General features: G+C 37.6%; 1 protein-coding gene and 1 pseudogene across 1 annotated transcript; both read right to left on the bottom strand.

Annotated features, from left to right (window-relative positions):
• Positions 1-788: 788 nt before the first annotated feature.
• On the bottom strand, positions 789-7,683 carry LOC123523343 (uncharacterized). Its single transcript, XM_045301030.2, has 3 exons — positions 7,430-7,683; positions 6,256-6,380; positions 789-1,612 (listed from the first exon to the last, which is right to left on the bottom strand). The coding sequence occupies exons 1-3, from the start codon at positions 7,678-7,680 to the stop codon at positions 921-923; spliced, it is 1,068 nt and encodes a 355-aa protein (XP_045156965.2). The 5' UTR covers positions 7,681-7,683; the 3' UTR covers positions 789-920.
• Positions 7,684-12,531: 4,848 nt separating this feature from the next.
• LOC123525584 (ficolin-2-like) lies at positions 12,532-13,439 on the bottom strand (annotated as a pseudogene).
• Between the last annotated feature and the right edge of the window lie 224 nt (positions 13,440-13,663).

Below are 13,663 nucleotides of genomic sequence, written 5' to 3'. Positions count from 1 at the left end.
CAATATATGTGTGTTTTTAAGAAAGCTTATTCATAGTCGACGCCTGGTATCTTGAAATTAGAAATACTTAGTCCTGAGCGCTGGCTCGAACTCGTGACCACAGGTTGCATAGTCGGACAGTATTACTATAGGCCCGTTCTCGGGTCGTCAACTGATACGGGCAATAGTTTCATATGATTAGCTGGAAGTTAAAAGGTAATATTGCAACTCCAACGACTTTGAAAATTGTACTCCATGGTTCAAGGTCAAGGTCACAACTAAGGGTCGAAGGTTTGAGCCTTCCATTTTGTGTCCACTCTGTATCTCCTAAACCCCTTGAAGGATTTTCATCAAACTTGGGTCAAATGATCACCTCATCAAGAACTCATGAGTCAGCCATGTCAACTCAAGGTCAAGGTCACAACTGAAGGTCAAAGGTTTCAGCTCTGTATCTCCTAAACCCCTGGAAGGATTTTCATGAAACTTGGGTCTAATGATCACCTCATCAAGACGTGCAGAATTCATGAGTCAGCCATGTCAGGTCAAGGTCACAGCTAAAATCAAAGGTTTCACTATCCATAGCAGTGGCGGGCGATTTAGCTGTCTTTCAGACTGCCTTGTTCAAGTTAAAATTACTTTCGACTATACTCGAGTTGCCGTCTGGAATTTTGAATAAAGAAAAAGCCACCATGCAAGATTAAAATGAGGTTGGATTTGCCTTTTTCTTGTTTTTCTTTTGAGAAAAAGAAGAACATTATTTTTAAGGAAAATGAAAGGAGGAACTATATTTAGTCGTGTTAAAAGAAAAAAGTTTTATTGTACAATGATGTAACAACTTTCCGATTAAATACCACACTTCATTTTTTTAACTATTTGATAGCCTAGCGTCTGCGGTAAGAGTAACTCCGCTTCCTTTATGTAAGGAAGAGTTTAGTACTTAGTTACTCCTTTAAACCCAAAATAGATGAAATAGAAAACTTTAGATCCTGCAGTTTGGAAGACGCATTTTGGCACTCGGATGAGCAGGAAATGTTTGAAAGTTTTACCGGAAATTCCCTCGATTTTGCTTTCTCTTTGTTTTCACGTTTTTTCACTAATGTACTAGGATGCACATCCTTTTCCTTGTAACTTTGTATAAAAGCTGTTTTCCAATTCGGTAAACGTGCACTAAATCCAGACCACGGCGTTTGTCCAGGAACAAAAAGGAGCGGATTTTGAAACATGTTTTCAGCACACCCATCTCCATTCGGCCACACGAATTCAAGCTTTCGAAGCTTGGTACCAGTTAACATTTCGCGCATGTATTCACCTGCAGAATCTGTACACCGGGTTTGTTTTTGCACGTGAATAGGTACATTGAAGCACGAGGATGCACGAGGTAGAATTCGATTGAGGTTCACTGTCTGAGGTATGGTATTGTTGAGAACACGCTCAGTTACCGGTATGTTTCGCTGTAGGCTAGTTGAACCAACAGAGTAATTCCCTGGTGGCGTGCGTTCAAATCCACGTGTTGCGATGGATATAGTGCGGTCAAGCTCTTCGTCTGCAAAACAACGCCTTTTTCGTAATCTGTCACTCAGTGCGTCCGGTTTGGTACTTGATCTGTGTAGATGCTTGCCTGTAGTACCTCCGCCTGCAAAGTTTGTTGTTTATTGAATTTATTATATAATCTTTCTTGTATTGTCCGTAAGTATTGACCTGGCACTCATGAATATTCCGTTTATTTCCGTAAATTAATTCTCGGTTTCCGAACATGAATAGCGATGTAGCTATGTATATATAATTCCTTGATAACGTAATGTCATGTATGTGCAGGTAGCTGTGCGGACAAGGCGTTAAGCTGCCAACCGCAGGGTTGTGGGTTCGAGTCCTACGCCTGATCGGATCTTTTTTATAAGTTTTATATGCAAACTAACCACTTTTCGGATCAAACGTATGGTTTTATGGTCCATTTACTGAATTTTATCATATTTAACCGTTGTAGAAGAAGTGGGAAAATGGCTTTAGAAGGATCTAAAAATACAAAGTAATTATCACCACCAATTCCAGAAAATAAATACTACAAGAGAATCAAGTAAAATTCACAAAAAATGTGATGCATAAAATAATGTAACAATAAAACGGGCATCAATAACATACATTGCATAAAAAATGATTTAATGTGATTTCGAACCCGTGGTAACATGGTTTGAAGTCAGACACCTTGCCACTGCGCCACCGTGTCATCGGTTAACTGTATCTGTTACTTTAGTAATATAGATATTTTAAGAATATAAATATTGCGTAAATTAACGAAAACGTCCGAAAATATCGGCGAAGATTAATGAGTTCCAGGTCAATACTTACGGACAATACAGAGTATGCATTTAAAAATGATAGCTCTAATAATCTAAAACTTCTACTGGGAGATGGGCAAGACGTAGAGGACAATGTCCCTTAATCTTGGAGGCGTAGTTTCGCACGCCGCTAGAGTGGAGACCTTGACTCCTCATATTTTATCACAACAAACATTTTTTTTCGAGTCGCGGACAATAGTGGGGCAAGCTTTGTAGGACCACATTCGTAACAGATCGCATTTGTAACAGATTTCGTACGTATGCGATCGCATTCGTAACAGGTAAAATGTGTTACGAATGTGTTTGTCCAACACTGGGGTTGACATGAGAAGCACATTATGTATCATGTTGAGTTTTATACTGCAAATGTTCAATCAGTTGGTTGTCACCGCAACATCATTAAATGACTGCCATAAGCACCATCACAAGTTAGCGTCGTCGTCGTCGACGTCAAAAAACGTCAAAAAATTATTTGAGCCGCATCATGAGAAAATGGGCCTTCGGGAATCTTCGAGGCTTTGCAACCAGTGTGGGCCCAGATCAGCCTGTGCATCCGCGCAGTCTAATCATAGCCCACACCGTTCGCTGTTATTTCAAAGAAGGCTTATTCTACCTGAATATGAAGTTTTCTGACCCTAATTTAGATGCATAAATGCCAGGTCAGCCTTAATATAGAGTTTCCGGAAATTCACAAAAATGTCCGAATGCCAATTTTCCCGTGACTTGGCTCAATTTTTATTATCATTTCTGCATCCACTGCCACTACCACTATAATATGATTACAACTTCAGCTACTTATACCGTTACATCGACTATTTGAAATGTAGACCCACATGCTCAGGTCACTGGTTCGAACCCGGTGGCGACATACATTTGTAGCTATCTTTCGTTATCCAGAGCTGTTTCAAGTTGGGTGACAAACAGGAAGTTGCTATGTCCTGGGACAAATTATATACAATTTGTCATGGACGGAGTCGTTAGCCTTAAGTCTAGGAGGGAACGACCTTGTGCATGCTGCGGACTAATGTCTATGAGATTTTAAGAAAATACACCTTAGTTTTTAATTACCCTCACCCCATTGTGCTCGCTTGTAAGGAAATATGCCTTCGTTTATTATAATCCCGCCGTGAAATAGCGGAGTTTGTGCGTTCGTGCAGTTATATATAGGTTCTTGTCCTTGGTATAACTTGCCCATGCATTGTCATATTTTCAAATTTTTTGGTACAAATGATCAGCACGGATAAAAGGTTTGTTGCGATCATGATCCATGTTGCTATATCCAAGATCATGGTCATATCTTTGAATTTAGATTTGTTTTGTTATTTTGCTGTAATATATACGTTTGTGTCCGGATCATAACTCGCTTTAATAAGATTTCCAAATACCTTGGTACAAATAACCACCATTTATTGACAATCTGTAGTGATCGTATTACACCTATTACCGCAAACGACTCAAATTTTGGCACTCTGTAGAATGGTTTTGATGAATATTATGTTTGTTTGTTGGATTCAGGGCGCTAGTTTTCAACCGTATTTAGGTAATACAGTGTAGGGCAGTTAATTTTACCACTGATGCTACAACGGACCAGTCCAAGATAATGATGGTGATTATGATGATGATGATGATGATAATGATGAAACAAATGTCAAAAATATCAAAATCAGTACAACAGTATCTTTATGTTAGTAATAGACAATTTCCCAGCTTGAAACAGCACCGATAGGCGAAAATCGCAATAGATACGTGTAGTTATCGACCGGTCTCGAACGTGTATCCCTTGACACTCTAGTCGATGGTTAGTTCCTCCCATTAATATTAATTGAAATTATACCCTGGCTCATATAGGAGTTTACACTCATACAATCGTTTACGGGTCTGGTAAAACGCACCGATACACGTAAAGCCTTAACTGGGTGGATGAGAGACACAATATCTCTGGAAATTCCGGCCCTGACTTGGAATTCAACAGACTCCGCCGGTTTCGTAATCTGCAAAACTATCCATGCACCACCCTCACCGATGGAGTTACTTGTGCCGCTCCTATAGAGATACAAAATAAGAGTGTTTCCATACGAATGCAGACACCAGGCCAGGCAAGAAAACTCTCTTAATAAATATAATCCAACAAAGTTCACGTCAGGGTTTTGAATAGGTCATATTTCATTTGATGTATCCATTGTCGTCAGTATAAGTTGTTTATTTTTTATTTTTATTTTTTTTTATGTTCAAAGCAATGCGAATTGACAATGATAAACAAAAAAACGAACGAATACCTATCTTGCAGCGAACCCGCGCACGCCGACGACGTCAGGATCAGAACAATAACCATGAGCAGTCTTCGAATAGTCAAGCTAGTCACTATTCAAAAGTATACATAAATGTATATACACATGTATACCCGGTGTTCTACGAAAACAAGCTTTTACACGACTTTCTATGTTGAGACTGCCTTGATACTGTTTTCGGTGCATTTTATTTGTTGTTGAACCGATAAAACCTATAAAAGTTTAACAGGGATTGCATGTGGTGTGCACCTTCCCCTTTAATCATACATATTCATATATTCAATTGCATACAGTAAAAATGAAATCTTACAAACCAAAACCGATATGGGAAATTTATAAATGACATGTACATGTAGTACCATGCTACTATGAACAGACCAGTCATGATAACGGCATTCTTTCCAAGTTTAATTGCCAGATAACAAACCAGTACCAAGATATTAACTGACCGGAAATATCTCTAATCAACAAGAGGGTCGTTATGGCCCACTATCGCTAACATGAGTTATACTACACTATACATGTGATTAAATCTGCGATTTTTGCCATTTCAGGGCCATAACTCTAAGACAAATAGCGTGATGTGGCTACTCTTCCAGGAAAAAAGCAAAATCTTAATGATATATAATTTCAATGCAAGTTTGGTCAAAATCAAATAATAAATGTGATCTATGTCATGTTTACATTTTCGCAAGGAACCGAGATGTTATAGATAAATAATTTCTATACAAGTTTGGTCAAAATGAAATAATAATATGGTCTCTATTGTGTTCACGAGACAAAAATAAGCAAATTTTGCCATTTCAGCCATTACTCCCAGACAAATGGCGCGGTATGGCTGTTTTTAAAGGAAGTGAGATCCTTTTATAAGTTTAATAAAAATCAAATAACAAATGTAATCTTCATTGTGTTGACAATGATAAAATCAGCATGTTATTTTTTTGCCAATTCAGGGGCCGTATATACACGTTCTGTGCATGTTTTGTCAAATCAAATAATAAATGTTGTTTCTATCGTATTCACAAGAAAAATGTGAACGGACGGACGGTCGGACGACGGACGACGTACAAAGGATGATCACAATAGCTCACTTTGTCACTTCGTACAAGTGAGCCAAAACATGTAACAAATGTGTTTCAGGTGTAAAAATGCACCTTTTTGTTCATTTTTCCGATTGAAAATGACATGTGACAAATGTGATCAGATGTCACATCAAAAATCGGCATCGATCACATTTGTCTCAAAAATTGTTACAAATGTGCTTGATTTCTGTTACATATGCGATCTCATTTGTAACACCTGTTACATATGCGATCGCATTTGTAACACCTGTTACAAATGCGATCTGTTACGAATGTGATCCTACAATGCTTTCTCCCAGAGTATAGGTATGACTGGATCTATTACAACTCCTTATAACTCTAGTGCCTTACTTACTGTTAAATACAATTAGCTTTTTATTACCTCATTAGAATTTTCCTTTACTGTACTTTTCTTTGCTATTTGTTTAGAAAGCGATTTGCTAAAATGTATTCAACCATTAATAGATCTAGCTCTTTACAAAGTGTATGAAGCTACGACAGTAGTCTTCTCTGTCATATGCTGTATTTAGAAAACTTTTAAGGATCACAAAAACATAAGTACGCGCTTACCATGCTGTATTGTACCCAGTTTTAGCTGTCGGACACTTCGTTGCACGGACTTCCGGTGACTGAGTAGGCTCGATGCTATTTCAACCTTTTCCTTCATCAACTCCGCATTCTCAGACGCTTGATGCCTGCTTAAAAACAGTCAAAAATATCTAAATTTTAAAGCGGTATTACAACTTTACAGACGTTTTTGTTCTTGGATTTAAGGCTGCACCAACACAATTATAGGTCATATGGCGACTTTCCAGCTTTGATGATGGAGGAAGACCCCAGGTGCTCCTCCGTGCATTATTTCATCATGAGCGGGCACCTGGGTAGAACCACCGACCTTCCACAAGCCAGCTGGATAGCTCCCTCAAATGAAGAATTCAACGCCCTGAGTGAGGCTCGAACCCACATCGATGAGGGGCAAGTGATTTGAAGTCAGCAACCTTAACCACTCGGCCACGGAGGCCCTCTTTACAGACGTACGGTGGTAATAAGATGAATGTGATTTTCATTCTCTTTCAAGTTTTGCAAAAACGAAACAAAAATAATCGCAAAATGACAATGTGTTTAAAAAAATGACACGACCGAGTTGGTCATTTTACGATTGTTTTTTATTTGCTAGAAAAAATCATTAAAACGGCCGACTTGGTCGTGTTGTGACTTTTTGCAACCCACATCAACAACTGATGCACGAACAACTTCCGCTGGTTTCGTGATATTTTTCGCAAAAATTAATAAAATTCACACTTCACTTTTATCTCAGCGTACAGAAGAAAACAAAGTCAAAAGAACTGCTTTATTTTTACAAAAAAAAAAAAAAAAAAAAAATGTTTGCTTGTGCCTCTGCAACCAGTGGTGGCAACCTTGATAACACGCCACAAAGGAGAATCGTGTCCATATTAGCGACTCTATTTGTAATTTTATCAAAAATGCAAAATGTGTCCATTGGATTCTTTTTATGTGCATGGAAGCTCAATGCATGAACAACTTCTAACACTACATTTACTTAACGGTATGATTTCATCAAGTGATGAGCTCACGCGTGTTCCTACGTATATTATACTAAAACGAACATACATTCGTACATCCGTAACATGAATGACTGTTTCCTCTCTTTCAAAGTATAAATCGCAGAACTCGTAGTTCATGAAGCAACAAAAAATTACTATAACGAAACAAAAGTACTTACCGCCGTAGAGCAACTTGTGCCGCCATTACTCTCTGTCTCTCGACAACCAGAAGACAATTTGGGCACGTGCAGTCGCGCCATCTACATGACCGCTTGTGGCCTTTCAGGCAAGAAACTACACCGTGGTTTCTACATCGAGCGCATTTTGGTGTCCTGAGCAGCCGCCTGGGACCAGTCTTATCATTTCTAGGCGTTTTAACATCGTTGATCACTTGTTGGCCCTTTTCGTCAGCAATGTTTCCTTTATCCATTGCATATCTGTGGATAAAAAAACAAAACGTTATTGCCTGAAAATATTAATTTAGGCCGTATGTCCACACATCATTCCGGCTGTCTTGTTCTTGGAATACATTTTAAACCGTCAAAATAATGTTTTAACTACTGCCCAAGGACCGTAGTCCAAACTTACAAAATGAGTCACATCCCTTTTTCAAATATTATTTTAAACTGTCAATTAACCCTGCTGTATTTCTAAAATGGACTGGTCCATCATTCAATCTGGGCAGAACCACTTATCAATCAAAGGGGTGTTCACTGAAAATTTACTGACTGAATGGCGAACAGAGCAGACCATGATCAGACTGCACTGGTCGCAAATGCAGAATTACTTGCCGCCAGCAGGCTAAGGGTTAATGATAACCGGTAAAGATAATCTGTACACCGAACCCCGAAAACGTTATCATATTGATTTCAATAAATATCTTTTTTCACAAAATATAAACGACAGATGTCCCTTTTTTCTTTTTTTTTAAGATGGAGGCTTTTTTAAACTTGAACAAATTGGTGAAAGACCATGGCTGAAGTGTAGAATTATAGTCCTTTAAACAGAAAGCTATGTATGAAGGTGCGAAGGTATTTGATTGCGGTCAATTTTGAGAAAAGCATAGCCATATTTTCGAAATGAGATGACAAGTGCATAATCAAGTATCAAGAAACTTCTGTACATAATTCTATCAATTTTCGGTTCAACAGAATGGCCTGTACTTAATTTTCTATCTTGATGCCAATTCAACAGACTGTATATTAACCCTTATCCTGCTAAATTTCTATAATGAACTTGTCAATCTTTCAATTTGGACAGTACCATTAACTGCTAAAAGGGGTACATATCCTTCTGGTTTGCTATTTTTTGACAAAATAGATCTGTTAAAGTATGTAACTTTTCACATTTCTTGGTTAGACCTGAACTAGAGTATTTAAATAATTTTCTACTGTTACTGTTTTTTTTTAGTGATGATAATAAATGATATTAAGTAACCCGAGCTTTTTCGAAGGTTATTTTTCATACTGAATTTTAATATTAATATTTTTTAATTTTATTCTCTTCTATTCAGTGTCAATTTTTTAAAAAAAAAAATGAACCTCACAGTTGTAAATTCTACCCTTTTTTTATAGCTTAAGCCTTATTCGCAACACCAATGTTGAAAAATATATTTGAACTGATTCAAAAATGTTTTGTTATGTTTTGTCAATAAAAATTACATTTCAACAACTATATAGAGTTATCTCCCCTGATAATTCATGAATTTTACAAGAGGTCCAGTTTTTCTAATCCGCAAGACATTGTATTTTCATTACATGTGTAGAAAGTGACTATAGCATGACCGGACAGGTAAATCTGTTGTTTTTTTCATGCCTTGGTTCCCCGACTAGATATCGTACTTCAAGTTTGCATCTCGCATCGTATTATCGCAATATCGCCCCATGATCTAAGGGTGAAGTTACTTTCGTGATACCGTGCTGATTATCTTATAAAAGTAGCAGCCGCGGAAAAAAAACTTGAAAACATTAAAAGTAGGGAAACTGCTGCAAAGGGGAAATACTACCAACTAAAGGTTTCGTGAGTAATCGTCCACCTGTCTTACAGAAGAACAATGTATGTACCACAGAGCCTGTCATGCCTGAAACAATGCCGGGATGGGGTACTTGAGACTTCCTCCACTATCAAAAGCTTGAAAAGGTCGGATTCTACACCCAAAACGAAGTTTCAAACCCACCGAAGTGAGGGATAAGTAATTCGAAGTCGGCGGTCTCAATCACTGGGCCGCTAAAACCTACATGTCCTGGATGTTGTATAAGAAATTTTGCAGTTGGATATGGAAGAACTTTGTAATATTATTTCTGATAAGGCCATATATTAGTCTACTTAAAAAGTAGACTTTGAGGATGTGAAAGGAGAATTTTGGCTAAGTATTGATAATATACATATATTCGTATGTCAACTTGGACTGATGAGTTACGGAGGTATGGAAGACTTTTGGGGGAACGAAGCCTTGCAGGGTCGGATAACTACGCCATTGAAGTAAGCGGATATAGCGGTGATGCGGGCGACTCTCTCAAGAACATTCTCTGCAATAGACAGAGTTAATGTCATCGATGTGTCAAAAGTAGTATAGAGGGGCATCGTGATATAAAACCTAAAAGATCTCATCAGAAATTTATCTTCAAATAAAATCAAAGCCTTGAGATGTCTGGTGGTTGCGGGTTTTGCTAGATTTATTTTCATTTTAAATGCCAATCTATAAATATAGGGGCATGTATAAGAAACAAATACTAATGTGCCTCATATCTAAGATAAATTCTGCCTGACCTTACATGAACTTATCTAAATTGACAGCTGGAAGTCAGTGATGTAACCATGGGCTGGAATACCTTATCATTGACAGATCTTATATAATCTAAATGACCAGTGTGAATGGAAAGAGGACGAATAAGAACTGCTTGATCATTGACAATTCATCCGCATTGTTCATGAATGGGACTACTTTATGTAGCACATGAACATCCTTTAGGTGTGATTTGGAATCAAATAAAGATGCTACATGATTGTCAGAAATACACCTAACTTTGGTAGCGGGATAAAGCCGCAATTCTAACACGACCCGATTCAATGCATGCCGTCAAGGATGTACTTTAAAGTCCTTAATAACGTGTTAGAATCGAAATAATATATCTCATTTAGTGATTTGCTCTTGAATAAATCCCTGTTTGTCGTTCAGATGCGGCGTAGCATTATATCTATCGGGCTGCGCCCTCGTGATATAATTCCTTCGCATCTGAACTCCAAACAGTGATTTATTCAGCGACAAATCACCGATGAGATATATTATTTCTTAACCAAAAATCACCCGCTCGCAGTTACAGAAATATCTTTTTTATTGTGCAGCAGGTCAATGACACCAAAATGTTTGGTAAACAGGGGTTTATCACTGCTTTAACTTAAATGACCAACGACTGTTAAAACTACGGCCGGACTATTTTTACTTTCTGAAAAGTATATGGAATATCCGATTCGCATAATCTTATTACAATGGGCGTGTAATGCATGTTGCATTTTTAAAACTTGTTTTTTTTAATTTCTTTTTCTATACTGTTGCACCGTTGCAACAGAGATTTTAAGCATAAGTATCAGTTTGATAAACAAATTTTGCGCAAAGAATGATATTAACTTAAGACCGACTGCATTACACATGTCAAAGATAAGCATTAACAGTAACATGTGTAGCTGAGATTCACTAGAAATGCAAGTTTGTAAAACTGTTATTACCTCCTTTTTATCTAACTTTGATAAAAACGGAAGTAAATGGATTAAGAAAGTACATGTAGTGTTAAAACTTGCCGTTTGGTTCAGTTTATTGAACTCACTACTTGAAAATACATAATAATTATGAATAGTGAATCTGACATTAAATCCAACAAAACTAACTGAGTAAACGAAAAGTGAAAACTATTATGAAATGCTGCATGTATGTGACTGACAACATTCAAACCTGAGCATACGGACTCTCAAGCATAGACCTTTTCAGTTCAAGAACTCATAAATCTGTTGAACCGTTATTTTTAAGTTAAAATAAACTCTACATGTGGTTACAGGCATGAAGGGAAAATGGCTACACTGGAGAATGACAAGACTTTTGTTTGTTTGTTTAGAGTTTAACGCCGTTTTTCAACAGAATTTCAGTTATGTAATGGCGGAAAGTTAACCTAACCAGTGTTTCTGGAACCTGTACTATGACAAACCTGTTCTCCGCAAATAACTGCCAACTTCCAAACATGAATGAGAGGTAGAGAATGAATGGTTTTAACCACACTCGTCACGGAGAACATAGCCTCGGCCGGGGTCCGAACTCACGACCCCGCGATCCGTAGATCTGCGCTCTCCCTACTGAGCTAAACGGACCGGCTGTCCAGACTTTCAATAGCCGAGTTAAATAGTCGACTTAGAATCACTTGCCAATGACGCATCATTTAGAGCACCCCCAGTCGATAAAATGGCATTTTGAATTATGAAATGATTGTTACAACGAAGACTGCATTCAACAGGGTCTTTTCTTTGTTTTTAGTTGAATACGTATTCGCTCACCCGCTTGCTTCGTCTTCTTTTTGAAAATTTTCCGAGGAACTATTCAAGAAGTTTTAAGTATTCTGAATATATTTATATTATAATTATACTTAACCTTATACTGCTGGCGGCAGTTGAGTTGATTCTGCCTTTGCGACCAGTGCAGACAAAGATCAGCCTGCACATCCGTGCAGTCTGATCATGGTCTGCACTTTTCGCTATTCAGTCAGTAAATTTTCAGTAAACACCCCTTCAAATGATAAATGGTGCTGGCCAAACTGAACGATGGACCAATCCATTATAGAAATTTAAGCGGGGTAAATGTTAAGAATATACAGATAACAAAACATTTAGCCAAGCTAAGCAATATGAGCAATATGAGATGATAAAGCATTTAATGACTCGGTTACTTCGTAAATGTCATACTATTGATAATATTTTCAAACTATTTTTTCCATGTTTCATGTCTCATGAATGCTAAAACGAATAATACCTTTGACTGTGTTTTGCCTATTATTTAAATCCTACATTTGAGCATATTTGTAAATATCACTGAATGTACATGTAGTAACTACAGGACAACTTTATGAAATCCGTATTAATGGAAACTGTGCTTCCAACGAAGTCAAATTTTCCTTTGTTAAAATAGTGTGGTATTCACAACGTTTGTCAGTATGAGACCAGCCAAAGCGTGTAAAACATATCTGATTTGACACCTAATACTGCAATGCTGATATAAAATAAAATTTATCTGTTTTTGCCATGTCATTTACACTCAAATTAGGAAACATATCATATCCGAGTGTAGATATTCCGCATTGATAATGAAGTATCAAACTTTTACCGAAGCTTCATTTCCACGTGTTTCAGAGAGTATGTATATGTTCTTTTCCAGTCATACCAGTTAATGCCCATTCCTGGAGGGGAGTTAGCACCATAATAATAAAATCCATTTAGATTCGACGCATGGCATTTTGAATACCACCACGCACTTCTATATTTCTTAGCACAGCTTGTGGAATATCCATCATTATCCCTGTCTGTCGTAGAGAATTCCCTCCCATTATGCATGTCGATGAGAGAGTCTCCCGCATCACCGCTGTAACCGCTTACTTCAATGGCGTAGTTGTCCGACTCGGACTTTATTCTGAAACTTCTGTATTTTGCATATGCCTTGTTTCCCTCAAAGTCTTCCATATCGATTCGTAACTCATGATTCCCAGTTGCCGTTAGAATATGTATGTTGTCGTTTCCAAGCCAGAATTCGCCTTCCAAATCCCCAAAACCTGCTTTGTAGTCTGCTCATTTACGTTCAAAGTCCACACACCCGTCTTTACGACGCTGGAACACCGTCCATCCTCCGCCGTCAGTAACCTGATCACAATAAACACGTAGCCCTTTCTGTAGAACATAAACACCACTTGGGTTAGAACATGACAAAATTGTTTCCACTTGTGTCTCCATTTCTTTATACTTAAGACTTTTATTATACTTACTTAGTTGAATTGTTAATGAGTCAATTTTATCAATTAATGCTTGTTCTTGTTCTTTCCTTGTTTCTAACTCTGAATTGGATGTTTCTATCTCACTTGCCCATTGTTTCTTCGTGTTCTCCACTGTTGTGTCCAGCAACTCTTTATTTACCAATGATGCAATTTCGTTTTCCATTTCATATATTATGTTTTGTAACTACACTGTTTTGTTTGTATGATTATCTGCAACAGACTTCACCATATTGGTCAGTATCTCTCTTGTTTTAATGTTTTCAAATTTTTCCGCAGCCGCCCCTTTTAGAAGATAATCAGCAATTCCTTTGCTCTTTATTCCATTTACTATTTCCATCTTTCTCTCACTGTTAGAGTTGTCCTTTTTCATATTTAACATGTTCATTT

The sequence above is a fragment of the Mercenaria mercenaria genome, chromosome 3, assembly GCF_021730395.1.
Source record: "Mercenaria mercenaria strain notata chromosome 3, MADL_Memer_1, whole genome shotgun sequence".
Classification (NCBI taxonomy): Eukaryota; Metazoa; Mollusca; class Bivalvia; order Venerida; family Veneridae; genus Mercenaria; species Mercenaria mercenaria.
Note: the sequence above shows the minus strand (reverse complement) of the source record. Positions and strands in the feature narration are given on the sequence as shown.